This window comes from Pristiophorus japonicus, chromosome 12, assembly GCF_044704955.1.
Source record: "Pristiophorus japonicus isolate sPriJap1 chromosome 12, sPriJap1.hap1, whole genome shotgun sequence".
Lineage (NCBI taxonomy): Eukaryota > Metazoa > Chordata > Chondrichthyes > Pristiophoridae > Pristiophorus > Pristiophorus japonicus.
Genome location: NC_091988.1, coordinates 132,972,985 through 132,985,277, shown reverse-complemented (window position 1 = coordinate 132,985,277; position 12,293 = coordinate 132,972,985). Strand labels below are relative to the sequence as shown.

Genomic DNA, 12,293 nt, shown 5'->3' with positions numbered 1-12,293 from the left:
TGATACAGAACATCGCACGATATGATGCAGAACATTGCTGTTGCTGCGTTATTAATCCTTAAGTAAAATGTGTCCAAGAACCAACCAAATTTCCATTTATTTCAGTACTAAACCTGGTATGTTGGACTTCCTTTTGTTTTCCAATTTGTCCATCATTAACTCCGCATTAGTGACTTCCATGGAGTGTTCAGAGAATAAGGGAGAAGTCCGTCCCCTTCATAGAGACTGGGTCGTCCTCCAAAAGGACACGCACATTCCCTGATGGCTCATGTAGTTCAGGCAATAAGTAGCAGAAACCAAGGATTAAACCTGGAACTGATCTGTATGATCCCAGTACCTTACCAGACCCTTGTTACCTCATTTTCAAGAATGACAAATTTCTCAGCTGAAAACATACTTAAGCTACTTCCTTGCACTGATTCTGATTGCTGAGAACTGAGTGAGTTGTTTCCTTACGTTTGTTCTAATTGCGTCTTTCTTTATTTCAGGTATACTATGACAAAATCAACTGCCGTCTTATTTATTTTATTCTTTTCAGTCCTATTCAAACTAGAGAAATTGGTAAGCATTGTCACTTCAACTGCCAGTTTAAACCATCACTGAAACCAACCTTACTGTAAATGTGATAAGGCCTCCGAGGTTAGATTACTCTTTGGTTGAGAAACTGAGGCCATTGTGCAGGACTTCTTAGGCCGAATACCCCCAGTGAAATAAATCGGGAAGTAGTGGTGAGACCTTGGGTTTAAAAGTTTGTATGAAGCGATGACTGACCCTGGGAGGTTGAGAGTTCCACAGTTCTAAGATCTTTGGAAAGAATGAGCTAGAGTCGGACATGGTCTTGATTTCAACGCGGTGATGAATTACGGAAGAGGAAGCACCTAGTATTGATGGGGGCTAGGGGGAGAAATATGTTGTGACCTAGAGGGAGAGGATGAAGTTTCAGGGGTGAATAACTTTGATGATATTTGGGGTTTTGGAAATGTGGTTTCTGTGCAAGGGGATAACAGTTGATGTAGATTTGAGTGGAAGGGTAGGGGTGGTATACAAACATTGTGGAAGTGAAGCACTGTATATGTGGCCTCATTATTTTTCTCCCATTCTCTCCTCTAAGTGCTGCAGTATGGTCCCATGGGCACTAACAGCACTCTAGCACCTTGCCAGGCGGCTGTTTTCATGGGCGAGCCTGGATGGTGAGGGGGGTCAGCATGCTCTTCTACCACAAAGGGCGTCATAACCTGGCTGATATTTTCCTGACCCGATGACCAGACATCAACACATTCTAGCAGGAGTCCGAATAGCAGTCAGAAATGGGAGCTCTTGATACTTTTATTTCCCCTCCTCCCAAGCCCAGAAGTTGCGAGTCATTCGTACTCTTTCTTCCCCCCCTCCCCCACCCCATTTTTGCACAGGGCAAAGAGTAAACCTGAGGTCTTCTGATTTGTAAGTTGCAGTTTCACACTAAGCATTGCACTTTTCTGCCGAGCTATTGAGAATGTTTGCAGGTTAAACAAGCACGTTGTTGGTGTGACTGTAGGAATACGTATGTAGCATGTAACTTGGCAACCCATGAAATTGCCTGCAATATTGCTGTAGAGTTTCCATATCCATATCTCTGGTACCAGAGGTCAAGGGTTAAAAACTGAAGCTGAATCCTAAAATCATTTGGGAATAGAAAAAGGCCATTTTGTCAAACTAGCCCTTTTATTTTTAATCTCATACTACAGAGGATTTTGCTCAGCATCCTCCAGGACAAAGCTGTCTGCTTGATCGGCTGCCCATTTACCACCTTAAATGTCCACACCCTCCACCACTGGCACGCCATAGCTGCAGTGTGTGCTTTCTACAGGACGCACTGCAGCAACTTGTCAAAGGTCTCTAAGACAGAGATTCCAAAACCCGTGACCTCCACCACCTAGAAGGACAAGAGCAGCAGGCGCGTGGGAACACCACCACCTGCAAGTTCCCCTCCAAGTCACGCACCATCCTGACTTGGAACTATATCACCGTTCCTGCATGGTCTCTGGGTCAAAATCCTGGAATTCCCTCCCAGCAGCACTGTGGGAGTACCTTCATCACACGGACTGCAGCGGTTCAAGAAGAAGGCCCATTACCACCTTCTCAAGGGCATCTAGGGATGGGCAATAAATGCTGGTCTTGCCACTGGTGCACATTTCCCAAGCAGAAAATTTTTAAAAATACACTTATGCAGCATTATTTTGTGAATGGGGGAATATTGGTCACTAAAATTACAGGTTGTGTAAATGGGTTTAGTCGACCCAAGCTGTGCAACATTGAACTGTAGATCCTGGAGCTGGGATGAGTGAAACAGAGCTGCAGGTGTTGCAAGGTACGCTGTGACTGGAGTGAGTTGAGACTGCGTACAATGTAGCCCACGGGTGTTGGTTTTAAAAAAACTAGAATAGTGCAATGAAAACATTGTAATGTTTTTACATATATATAAAGATACATTGTTGTATATTTTTAAATTGCAAGTAATGTCACTTATGAAATTGCAAACGACTCCTGCTGGTTTGTCCCACACGACGGGCAATATCTCTGAACAGGCCGCCGTGGAATCAGAGGAGCAGCTGTGGAGTATAACTGTGCCATTAACTGAATAACCTCGGAGATTCCTATGCCAGCGGCCCAACCTGGCTATCTCATAGGTACCTTTTATAACGCTCATAAAAAGAGGTGATCTGGATTACACCAAGGGGGAGGTTTCTTGAGCATTTTTTAATATAATGTCGCTCACACTCTAGGCATATTTGGTTCAATGTGGCTTGGTATTATTTTCTTTCCTTAGTTTCAGTTTTGTGAATATTTGCTCTATTAAGCAAATTTGAGAAACTTGAAATCAGAATCAAGCGCTAGAAAAATGAAAATATTTTTTCTATTTCTTTAATAACTTTGAACAGACAAAGGGAAACTTCTAAAACTAAATTATAATATTTCTGGTTCACACTATACACTGCAGTCCTTGCGGTGCCCATTGGTCGCGGAAGGACTCGAGCACGACAGCACCAAATACCTCCTCTCCAGGGCCACCCAGGCATGGACAAACTGAGCAGCTAGTGTCTGAAAGTGATGTTTTGGGTGGGAACCTTTCACCAGAAAGATTTGATTTATTGCCTGTTTATTTTAGTGAATGGAGAAGTATATGATTATTTGCAGTCATCTATTGAATAATCTGTTGGCTGTGTTGCTGTTCTTGTTCACAGAGACCGTGGCTGATTGTGGTCATCTTGTTAATAGCTGGAGGCCTCTTCATGTTTACATACAAGTCGACCCAGTTTAATGTGAAGGGATTCATTCTGGTGTTGGTCGCATCCTTCATTGGGGGGATACGGTGGACGCTGACACAGATTCTTACCCAGAAGGCAGAGCTAGGTAATTTCAATACCTCAGTACGACAGCTTTTTGGAGCAGAACGGAGTCCTTACCTGGGCATCTACAATGTGGAATTCTGTGTAAAAGTTGCAATATGTGTAATATTGTGCATATGTGTTGCATTTTTTTTAGCTTTTCCATTTGCATGCAAAGTCTTTATACGAGGCAGGCAACCTCTCTCCTCAGACACTCCTCCAAGGTCAACATAGGCACATACTTGCATACTGATGGACGCAAGACTGAGGCACAGCGAGCATGCACACTGAGGGAGTTTATAGCAAGATTCAAAATGTCTGTGATCTGGGGGGTGCCATAGCGACTGATGGGGTGACTCCTGGGAATACAGGGATTTTAAAACAACAGCCTCTCAAGCCTGTTCGTAATTCAATTAGATCATGATCTGTATCTTAACTCCATCTACCCGCCTTGGTTCCGTAACTCTTAATACCCAAGCCTAACAAAAATGTATTGATCGTAGTTTTGACATTTTCAATTGACCGAGCCTCAACAGCTTTTTGGGGGAAGAGAATTCTAGATTTCCACTGCCCTTTGTGTGAAGAAGTTCCTCTAGTCATCACCCTTGAATGGTCTCACTCTAATTTATGATTATGTCCCCTTGTTCTGGATTCCCACACCTGAGGAAATAGTTTATCTCTGTCTATAATAAAAATAGAAAATGCTGGAAATACTCAGCAGGTCAGGCATCTGTGGAGACGGAGAGAAACAAGAGTTAGCATTTCAGGTCGATGACCTTTCTTCAGAACTAAGAAAGGAGGGAGAGGGGAAATGGGGAATTATGGACCGGTTAGCCTGACATCAGTAGTGGGGAAAATGTTGGAATCAATTATTAAAGATGAAATAGCAGCGCATTTGGAAAGCAGTGACAGGATCGGTCCAAGTCAGCATGGATTTATGAAAGGGAAATCATGCTCGACAAATCTTCCAGAATTTTTTGAGGATGTAACTAGCAGAGTGGACAAGGGAGAACCAGTGGATGTGGTGTATTTGGACTTTCAAAAGGGTTTTGACAAGGTCCCACACAAGAGATTGGTGTGAAAAATTAAAGCACATGGTATTGGGGGTAATGTACTGACATGGATAGAGAACTGGTTGGCAGACAGGAAGCAGAGAGTCGGGATAAACGGGTCCTTTTCAGAATGGCAGGCAGTAACTATGGGGTGCCGCAGGGCTCAGTGCTGGGACCCCAGCTATTTACAATATACATTAATGATTTAGATGAAGGAATTGAGTGTAATATCTCCAAGTTTGCAGATGACACTAAACTGGGTGGCGGTGTGAGCTGTGAGGAGGACGCTAAGAGGCTGCAGGGTGACTTGGACAGGTTAGGTGAGTGGGCAAACGCATGGCAGATGCAGTATAATGTGGATAAATGTGAGGTTATCCACTTTGGGGGCAAAAACACGAAGGCAGAATATTATCTGAATGACGGCAGATTAGGAAAAGGGGAGGTGCAACGAGACCCGGGTGTCATGGCACATCAGTCATTGAAAGTTGGCATGCAGGTACAGCAGGCGGTGAAGAAGGCAAATGGTATGTTGGTCTTCATAGCTAGGAAATTTGAGTATAGGAACAGGGAGGTCTTACTGCAGTTGTACAGGGCCTTGGTGAGGCCTCACCTGGAATATTGTGTTCAGTTTTGGTCTCCTAATGTGAGGAAGAATGTTCTTGCTGTTGAGGGAGTGCAGCGAAGGTTCACCAGACTGATTCCTAGGATGGCAGGACTGACCTATGAGGAAAGACTGGATTGACTGGGCCTGTATTCACTCGAGTTTAGAAGGATGAGAGGGGATCTCATAGAAACATATAAAATTCTGATGGGACTGCACAGGTTAGATGCAGGAAGAATGTTCCCGATGTTGGGGAAGTCCAGAACCAGGGGACATGGTCTAAGAATAAGGGATAAGCCATTTAAGACTGAGATGAGGAGAAACTTCTTCACTCAGAGTTGTTAACCTGTGGAATTCCCTACCACAGAGAGTTGTTGATGCCAGTTCATTGGATATATTCAAGAGAGAGTTAGATATGGCCCTTACGGCTAAAGGGATCAAGGGGTATGGAGAGAAAGCAGGAAAAGGGTACTGAGGGAATGATCAGCCATGATCTTATTGAATGGTGCTGCAGGCTCGAAGGGCTGAATGGCCTACTCCTGCACCTATTTTCTATGTTTCTATCTGTATCCACTACTTTAATCATTTCAAACACCTCAATTAGATCACTCCTTAATCTCAAGAGAATACACACCTATTCTTTACCACCTGTCCTAATAATCTAACCCTTTTAGACCTGGTATCATTCTGGTGAATCTGCACTGCACCCACTCCAAGGCCAGTATATCCTTCCGGAGGTATGGTGCCCAGAACTGCATGCAGTATTCTAAATGAGGTCCAAGCGATCTTTATATAACTGTAACATAACTTCCACCTCTTCATATTCCAATCCCCTTGAGACAAAGAGCAACATTCCATTGGCCTTTGAAATTAATTTTTGTATCTTTCTACTATATATAACTCCAGTGCAAATGCAGACAACTGAAACATCAGCTGTGGTTATGGAAATTAATTACCCCACCACTGAGTAAGGTCAAGATAATTTCAAAGAACACAAGGGGGAGCAGTTGCTTGCTCTACTCCCTGCAAGTGTCTGCCTCTCCTACCTACCCATTTATATATTTTTTTGTGTGAAGTACAAAAATTGTTGTGCTTGGATTACTCAGCAATTCGTATCTTAAATCCAGCAGCTCCCAGCTCTAAATTCCGTGTCCGGGAGGTAGCAGGAATGATAGACACATTAGTGTGCCTGTCTCATCTGTTGCTGCTGGTGAAACTGGGTCAGGCTTCAGATGAATGGGGATTCAAAGCTAGATTCTGTTAAGTCCTGACAAAATATCAGGGTTTGATTTTCTGCCAGCATCAATGAAAACAATGATGTAATTTTATTTGGCATATTGTTGGTAGAATGAATTACAATGCACTACTTCTAAGATGTGAGTGATTAACTGACTCTGGGGTTGTCACTATACCGATTTGGGGTCCATTTTCAATCTAACTGGCACAGATGAATTTGCGGGGTGGGGGGGACAATTGAGCCATTATAGATTGAAACCGTGAACCATCAAAATATACTAGGGCCTAGAAATTGGTCTCCTTAGTGCCTCCCGTTATCGCCTCCGGGGGGGACGCTAACGACTTACCGGGCGCGGCGAGATGAACGATTCCTAACTTGGCCGGGAGGTTTGCGGTGGTGGGAAGATGTTGCGCCCTGATCTCCTGTGCCCAGAGATCGTAACGTCATTGCCATGCGTAGCACCCCGGACCTGAACTTTGATTCCGCCCCCTGCAGCATCGCTGGGCGTAAACATCGACAGCTGCAGGAGGCGTTGTTCAGGAGGCCGGGCGCTTCGGGGAGAAAGTTAACTGCAAGGTTGCTGAGGTAGGTGGAAAAAATATTCAAATGAATATTTTCAATTTTTTCCGATTCCTCTTTGGCCACGATCAGGGACCAGGTTACTAAAATATTAGCGCCAAACGAGGCACATCTGAATTTCTCCCCCTATGTTTGTTTATGTGAATGAAAAGGGTGCAATTTGCTTCATTTTCTAATATTTGTACCTGCTGGATACTGCTTGACTTGCAATGGCTGCAGATTAGAAGTGTTGCAGCTTAACTCCAAAACCAACTTTACAGAACCTTTCAATTAAAAAGAAATGTGATTATTGCTCAGTTGTCCAATCCTGGGGTTGGAAATCCGATATGGCCTGTGCTGATTATACATAACTCCAGATGCTTGAGATTTAGTCCTGGTCTGAACATGTTCTGGTTCCAGAGCTGCCACATATATCCTGACATGTTAAGTGCAGCCTGGAAGTACTTGGGTACTCTTCATGTATCCTTGGTACAGAGGGATGTGTGAATCTTGTTTGAGTTTTAAAAAAATCGATTTCATGATCCCATGTTGGTGCTGCTTGCACTGAATGTTTTATAATTGCAATTGTCAGTGTTGTATAAACTTTATTTTCTTTATATTTCCATGTTTTCAGCTTTATTTTGGCTATTACGAAACCATTTAAAGTTTAAAAAGAAATGTTTTTAAATTGAAGTAGATTTTCAGTTTTCCAAGGAATGGCTAAACTTTAATCTGTTTTGTTCAGGTTTACAGAATCCCATTGACACCATGTACCATCTCCAGCCACTGATGTTCATTGGCCTCTTCCCACTGTTTGTATTCAATGAAGGTATGTGCAGTTTTGTTGGGATAATAGCCAATGTACTGTACACTTCTGTGAAGAACAGCAAGGTCCAAAAGTTCACTATATTCACTGTACATATGGTGTTCTGTTGCTTACTTAGTGGGTCTGCAATGAGTGTTGCATGCTTTCATTGCAAACTTTGTATAAGTCTCCTTTTGGGACACGACATTAAGTGTTACAAAGTTGTCATATTTGTGTAAATCTTTTTATGTTTGGAAAAAACTTCTACATGTCAAAGCAGTATTGTTGTTTTGATCTTGATTGATTGACAGCCCTATCTTTAAATAATTAGAGGTATAAAACAAAATAATCTTTTGGGGTTCAATAGATCTCTGGTGTTTGTCCAGGCTGTAGCACTCTGGAAGGATAATGTATTAAGTCTTGCAGACTGTTATGCCTGCAGATCCCTACTTCCTCTGTCGCAAGTTTTGAGTTACACGGGTGGCCCTGGGCTGTGGGAGTACTAGAAATGCGGTGGTAGGGTCAGAGCAAAATGGAGAAGTTTTGGGTTCAGGGGGAATTGCGGAGGGGAGCCATTGTGTGAGAGTAGTGAGCATGAGGTCATGGGAAGAATATTTGGAGTAGAAGCGTGGCGTGCGAGAGTGTTGGAAGGGTGTCGGAGAACTGGGAGAAGAGTTGTAAGATTTGGGGGGAAGCTTTTTGGGGACAATGGGCAGGCAGTACCAGGGTTTGATAGAAGTGGGACATGCTCAGTAAAATCTCCAAATGGCACCGGGTTCTTCCCCTCTCTTCTGACGGTAGTTATGCATGGGTTCCATTTTCACGTGTAACTAGACGGAGAGTTTTGAAAACTGTTGAGTGGATCACAGCCCTGTCCACCTGATATTCATGTGCCTTCTCATCAGCAACGTTCCCCATTTAATGAGTCGGGTACCTTAGCTGTTTTTGTTAATAAATTTTCCCTTCGTGCTGTTTGCTGTGCTTTTGCTGTACAAATTGTTGGGCAACAGGTAGAATGTGTTGAGGTACACTGAAATACAACTTTTGATGACAGTTTTCTCGCACCTTCGCTTATTTCTCCCCCCGCCCTCCCCCCCCCCCCCCCCCCCCGGCCACTTCCTCTCCCATTCCATCCTTACTAAGAGAGCCCTGTTGCTAGACAGTCCCCTCAGGACATCCCAAAGCACTCTTCTGCCAATTATTTACTTCTTGATGTGCAGTCGTTTGCTATTTACGGCAACCAAACATGCACACCCCAAAGTGAGATAAACCATCAGTTTATCTGTGTGGGTGGTGTTGGTTGAAGGAGGAATGTTGGCCATTGAGGTGAGGTTTCAGTTTAACATCTCTTCCTGGAGACTGCACCTCCAGCAATGTAGCACTGCCTCAGTACTGCACTGAAGTGTCAGCCTTGACTATGGCATAAACCTCTGATCTTCAACTCGGAGGTGAGTAGTACCACTGAGACAAGCTGACACTGAAATGCAAAATAAATCCTTTTGTATGTTAGGGAAGTTATGTTAAATGTGTATAGAACCTTGGTTACACCACATTTAGTGTGCACAGTTTTGGACTCATATCATAAAAGGGATAATAGAAGCACTGGAGAAGGCGCAAAAATGATTTACAAGGATGATACCATAACTGAGAGGTTATCCCTATCGGGAAACCATTGAACAGGCTGGGGCTCATTAAGAGGTTTTTAAAATTACCCAAGGGTTTTATAGGGTAGATTTAGATGCCTGGCACGGACACGATGGGTCGAAATGGCCTCCTTCCATGCTGTAAACTTCTATGATGTAGAAATGTTTCCACTTGTGGGGAGACCAAAACGAGAAGTCATAAATATAAGATAGTCACTGATAAATCTAATGGGGAATTCAGGAGAAACTTCTTTATCCAGATAGTGGTTAGAATGTGGAACTCTATACCCCAGGGAAAAAGGAATATAAGAATATGTTGATAGGGTTAGATGACGAGTGGTGGGAGGAGGATCATGTGGAGTATAAACGGTGGCATGGACCAGTTGGGCTGAATGGCCTGTTTCTGTGCTGTACATTGTGTTGTGCTGTAAGCCCAGTGCTCCTCACCAACATCTGGGGACTTGTGCCAAAATTGGGAGAGCTGTACCCCAGACTAGTCAAGCAACAGCCTGACATAGTCATACTCACAGAATCATACCTTTCAGCCAATGTCCCAGATTCCTCCATCACATCCCTGGGTATGTCCTGTCCCACCGGTAGGACAGACCCACCAGGGGTGGCGGCACAGTGTATACAGTCGGGAGAGAGAGGCCCTGAGAGTCCTCAACATTGACTCCAGACCCCATGAAGTCTCATGGCTTCAGGTCAAGCATGGGCAAGGAAACCTCCTGCCGATTACCACCTACTGCCCTTCCTCAGCTGATGAATTAGTATTCCTCCATGTTGAACACCACTTGGAAAGAGGCACTGAGAGTAGCAAGGGCACAGAAAGTACTCTGGGTGCGGGACTTCAATGTCCATCATCGATTGGCTCGGTAGCACCACGACTGACCGAGAAGTCCCATCTTCACACTGAGGACACCCTCTATCGTGTTGTGTGGCAACACCACTATGCAAAATGGTATAGATTCAGAACAGATCTAGCAGCTCAAAACTGGGCATCCATGAGGCCTGTAGGCCATCAGCAGCAGCAGGATTGTTTTCCATCACAATCTGAAACCTCATGGCCCGGCATATCCCCCTCTCTACCATTACCATCAAGCAAGGGGACCAACCCTGGTCCAATGAGGAGTATAGAAGAGCATACCAGGAAGCACTAGGCATACCTAAAAATGAGGTGCCAACCTGGGGAAGCTACAACACAGGACTACATAAATGCTAAAAAACCAGAAGTGCCAAGTGGATGATCCATATTGGCATCCCCACCATCACAGAAGCCAGTCTTCAGCCAATTCGATTCTCTCCACGTGATGTCAAGAAAGGGCTGAGTGCACTGGATACAGCAAAGGCTATGGGCCCCGACAACATCCCGGCTGTCGTGCTGAAGGCTTGTGCTCCAAAACTAGCTGCGTCTCTAGCCAAGCTATCCCAGTACAGCTACAACACTGGCATCTATCCAACAATGTGGAAAACTGCCCAGTTATGTCCTGTCCACAAAAAACAGGACAAATCCAATCTGGCCAGTTATTGTCCCATCAGTCTACTCTCAATCATCAGCAAACTGATGGAAGGTATCATCAACAGTGCAATCAAGCAGCACTTACTCACCAACAACCTGCTCACCGATGCCCAGTTTGGGTTCCGCCAGGACCACTTGGCTTCAGACCTCATTATAGCCTTGGTCTAAACATGGACAAAAGAACTGAATTGAAGAGGTGAGGTGAGAGTAACAGCCCTTGACATCAAGGCAGCATTTGACCGAGTGTGGCATTAGTAAAACTGAAGTCAATGGGAATCAGGGGGAAACCTCTCCACTGGCTGGAGTCATACCTAGCATAAAGGAAGATGGTTATGGTGGTTGGTGGTCATTCATCACAGTCTCAGAACAGCGCTGCAGGAGTTCCTCAGGGCAGTATCCTAGGCCCAACCATCTTCAGCTGCTTCATTAATGACCTTGCCTTCATCATAAGGTTAGAAGTGGGGATGTTCGCTGATGACTGTACAGTGTTCAGTTCCATTCACATCTCCTCAGATAATGAAGCAGTGCATGCCCACATACAGGAAGACCTGGACGACATTCAGGCTTGGGCTGATAAGTGGCAAGTAACATTCACACCACATAATTGCCAGGCAATAACCATCTCCAACAAGCGAGAGTAACCACCGTTCTTTGACATTCAACGGCATTACCGTTGCTGAATCCCCTACCATCAATATCCTGGGGGTCAATATTGACCAGAAACTTAACTGGACCAGCCACATAAATACCGTGGCAACATGAGCAGGTCAGAGGCTGGGTATTCTGCGGTGAGTATCTCACCTCCTGACTCCCCAAAGCCTTTCCACCATCTGCAAGGCACAAGTCAGGAGAGTGATGGACTTGCCTGGATTAGTGCAGCTCCAACAACGCTCAAGAAGCTCAACATCATCCAGGACAAAACAGCCTGCTTGATTGGCACTCTATCACCACCTTAAACGTTCACTCTATTCACCGCCGGCATACTGTGGTGCATGGGAACACCATCACCTCCACGTTCCCCTCCCAAGTCACACACCATCCTGACTTGGAAATATATCGCCGTTCCTTCATCGTCGCTGGGTCAAAATCCTGGAACTGTGGGAGTACCTTCACCACATGGACTGCAGCGGTTCAAGAAGGCGGCTCACCACCATCTTCTCGAGGGCAATTAGGGATGGGCAATAAATGCCGGCCTTGCCAGCGACGCCCACATCCCATGAACGAATAAAAAAAACATTGAATTTCAATTTAAAATATTTAGATTTACAATCACTAGTAGCTTAGCTGGTCCTCTGTGCTCTACTAACATTGAGTTTTCCCTTTCTCAAGGATTAAGCCTGTCTGCTTCAGAGAGATTGTTTCGTTACCATGAGGCCTCGACTTTGCTGCATATAATGTTTGTATTGGCTGCAGGAGGATTTCTGGCATTTGGACTATGCTTCTCTGAATTCCTATTGGTCTCTAAAACCTCCAGCCTGACTCTATCTATAGCGGGTATTTTTAAGGTGAGCCA

At 44.6% G+C, this 12,293-nt stretch overlaps 1 protein-coding gene across 2 annotated transcripts in view; it reads left to right on the top strand.

The window, feature by feature from the left end:
- Positions 1 to 12,293, top strand: part of slc35c2 (solute carrier family 35 member C2) — a 37,078-nt gene that overhangs the window by 16,442 nt on the left and 8,343 nt on the right. For both annotated transcript variants that reach the window (XM_070895943.1, XM_070895945.1), the window contains exons 4-7: positions 489 to 561; positions 3,222 to 3,390; positions 7,559 to 7,642; positions 12,110 to 12,285. In XM_070895943.1, coding sequence (XP_070752044.1) covers positions 489 to 561; positions 3,222 to 3,390; positions 7,559 to 7,642; positions 12,110 to 12,285 — 502 coding nt within the window. The remainder of the gene's footprint in view (positions 1 to 488; positions 562 to 3,221; positions 3,391 to 7,558; positions 7,643 to 12,109; positions 12,286 to 12,293) is intronic.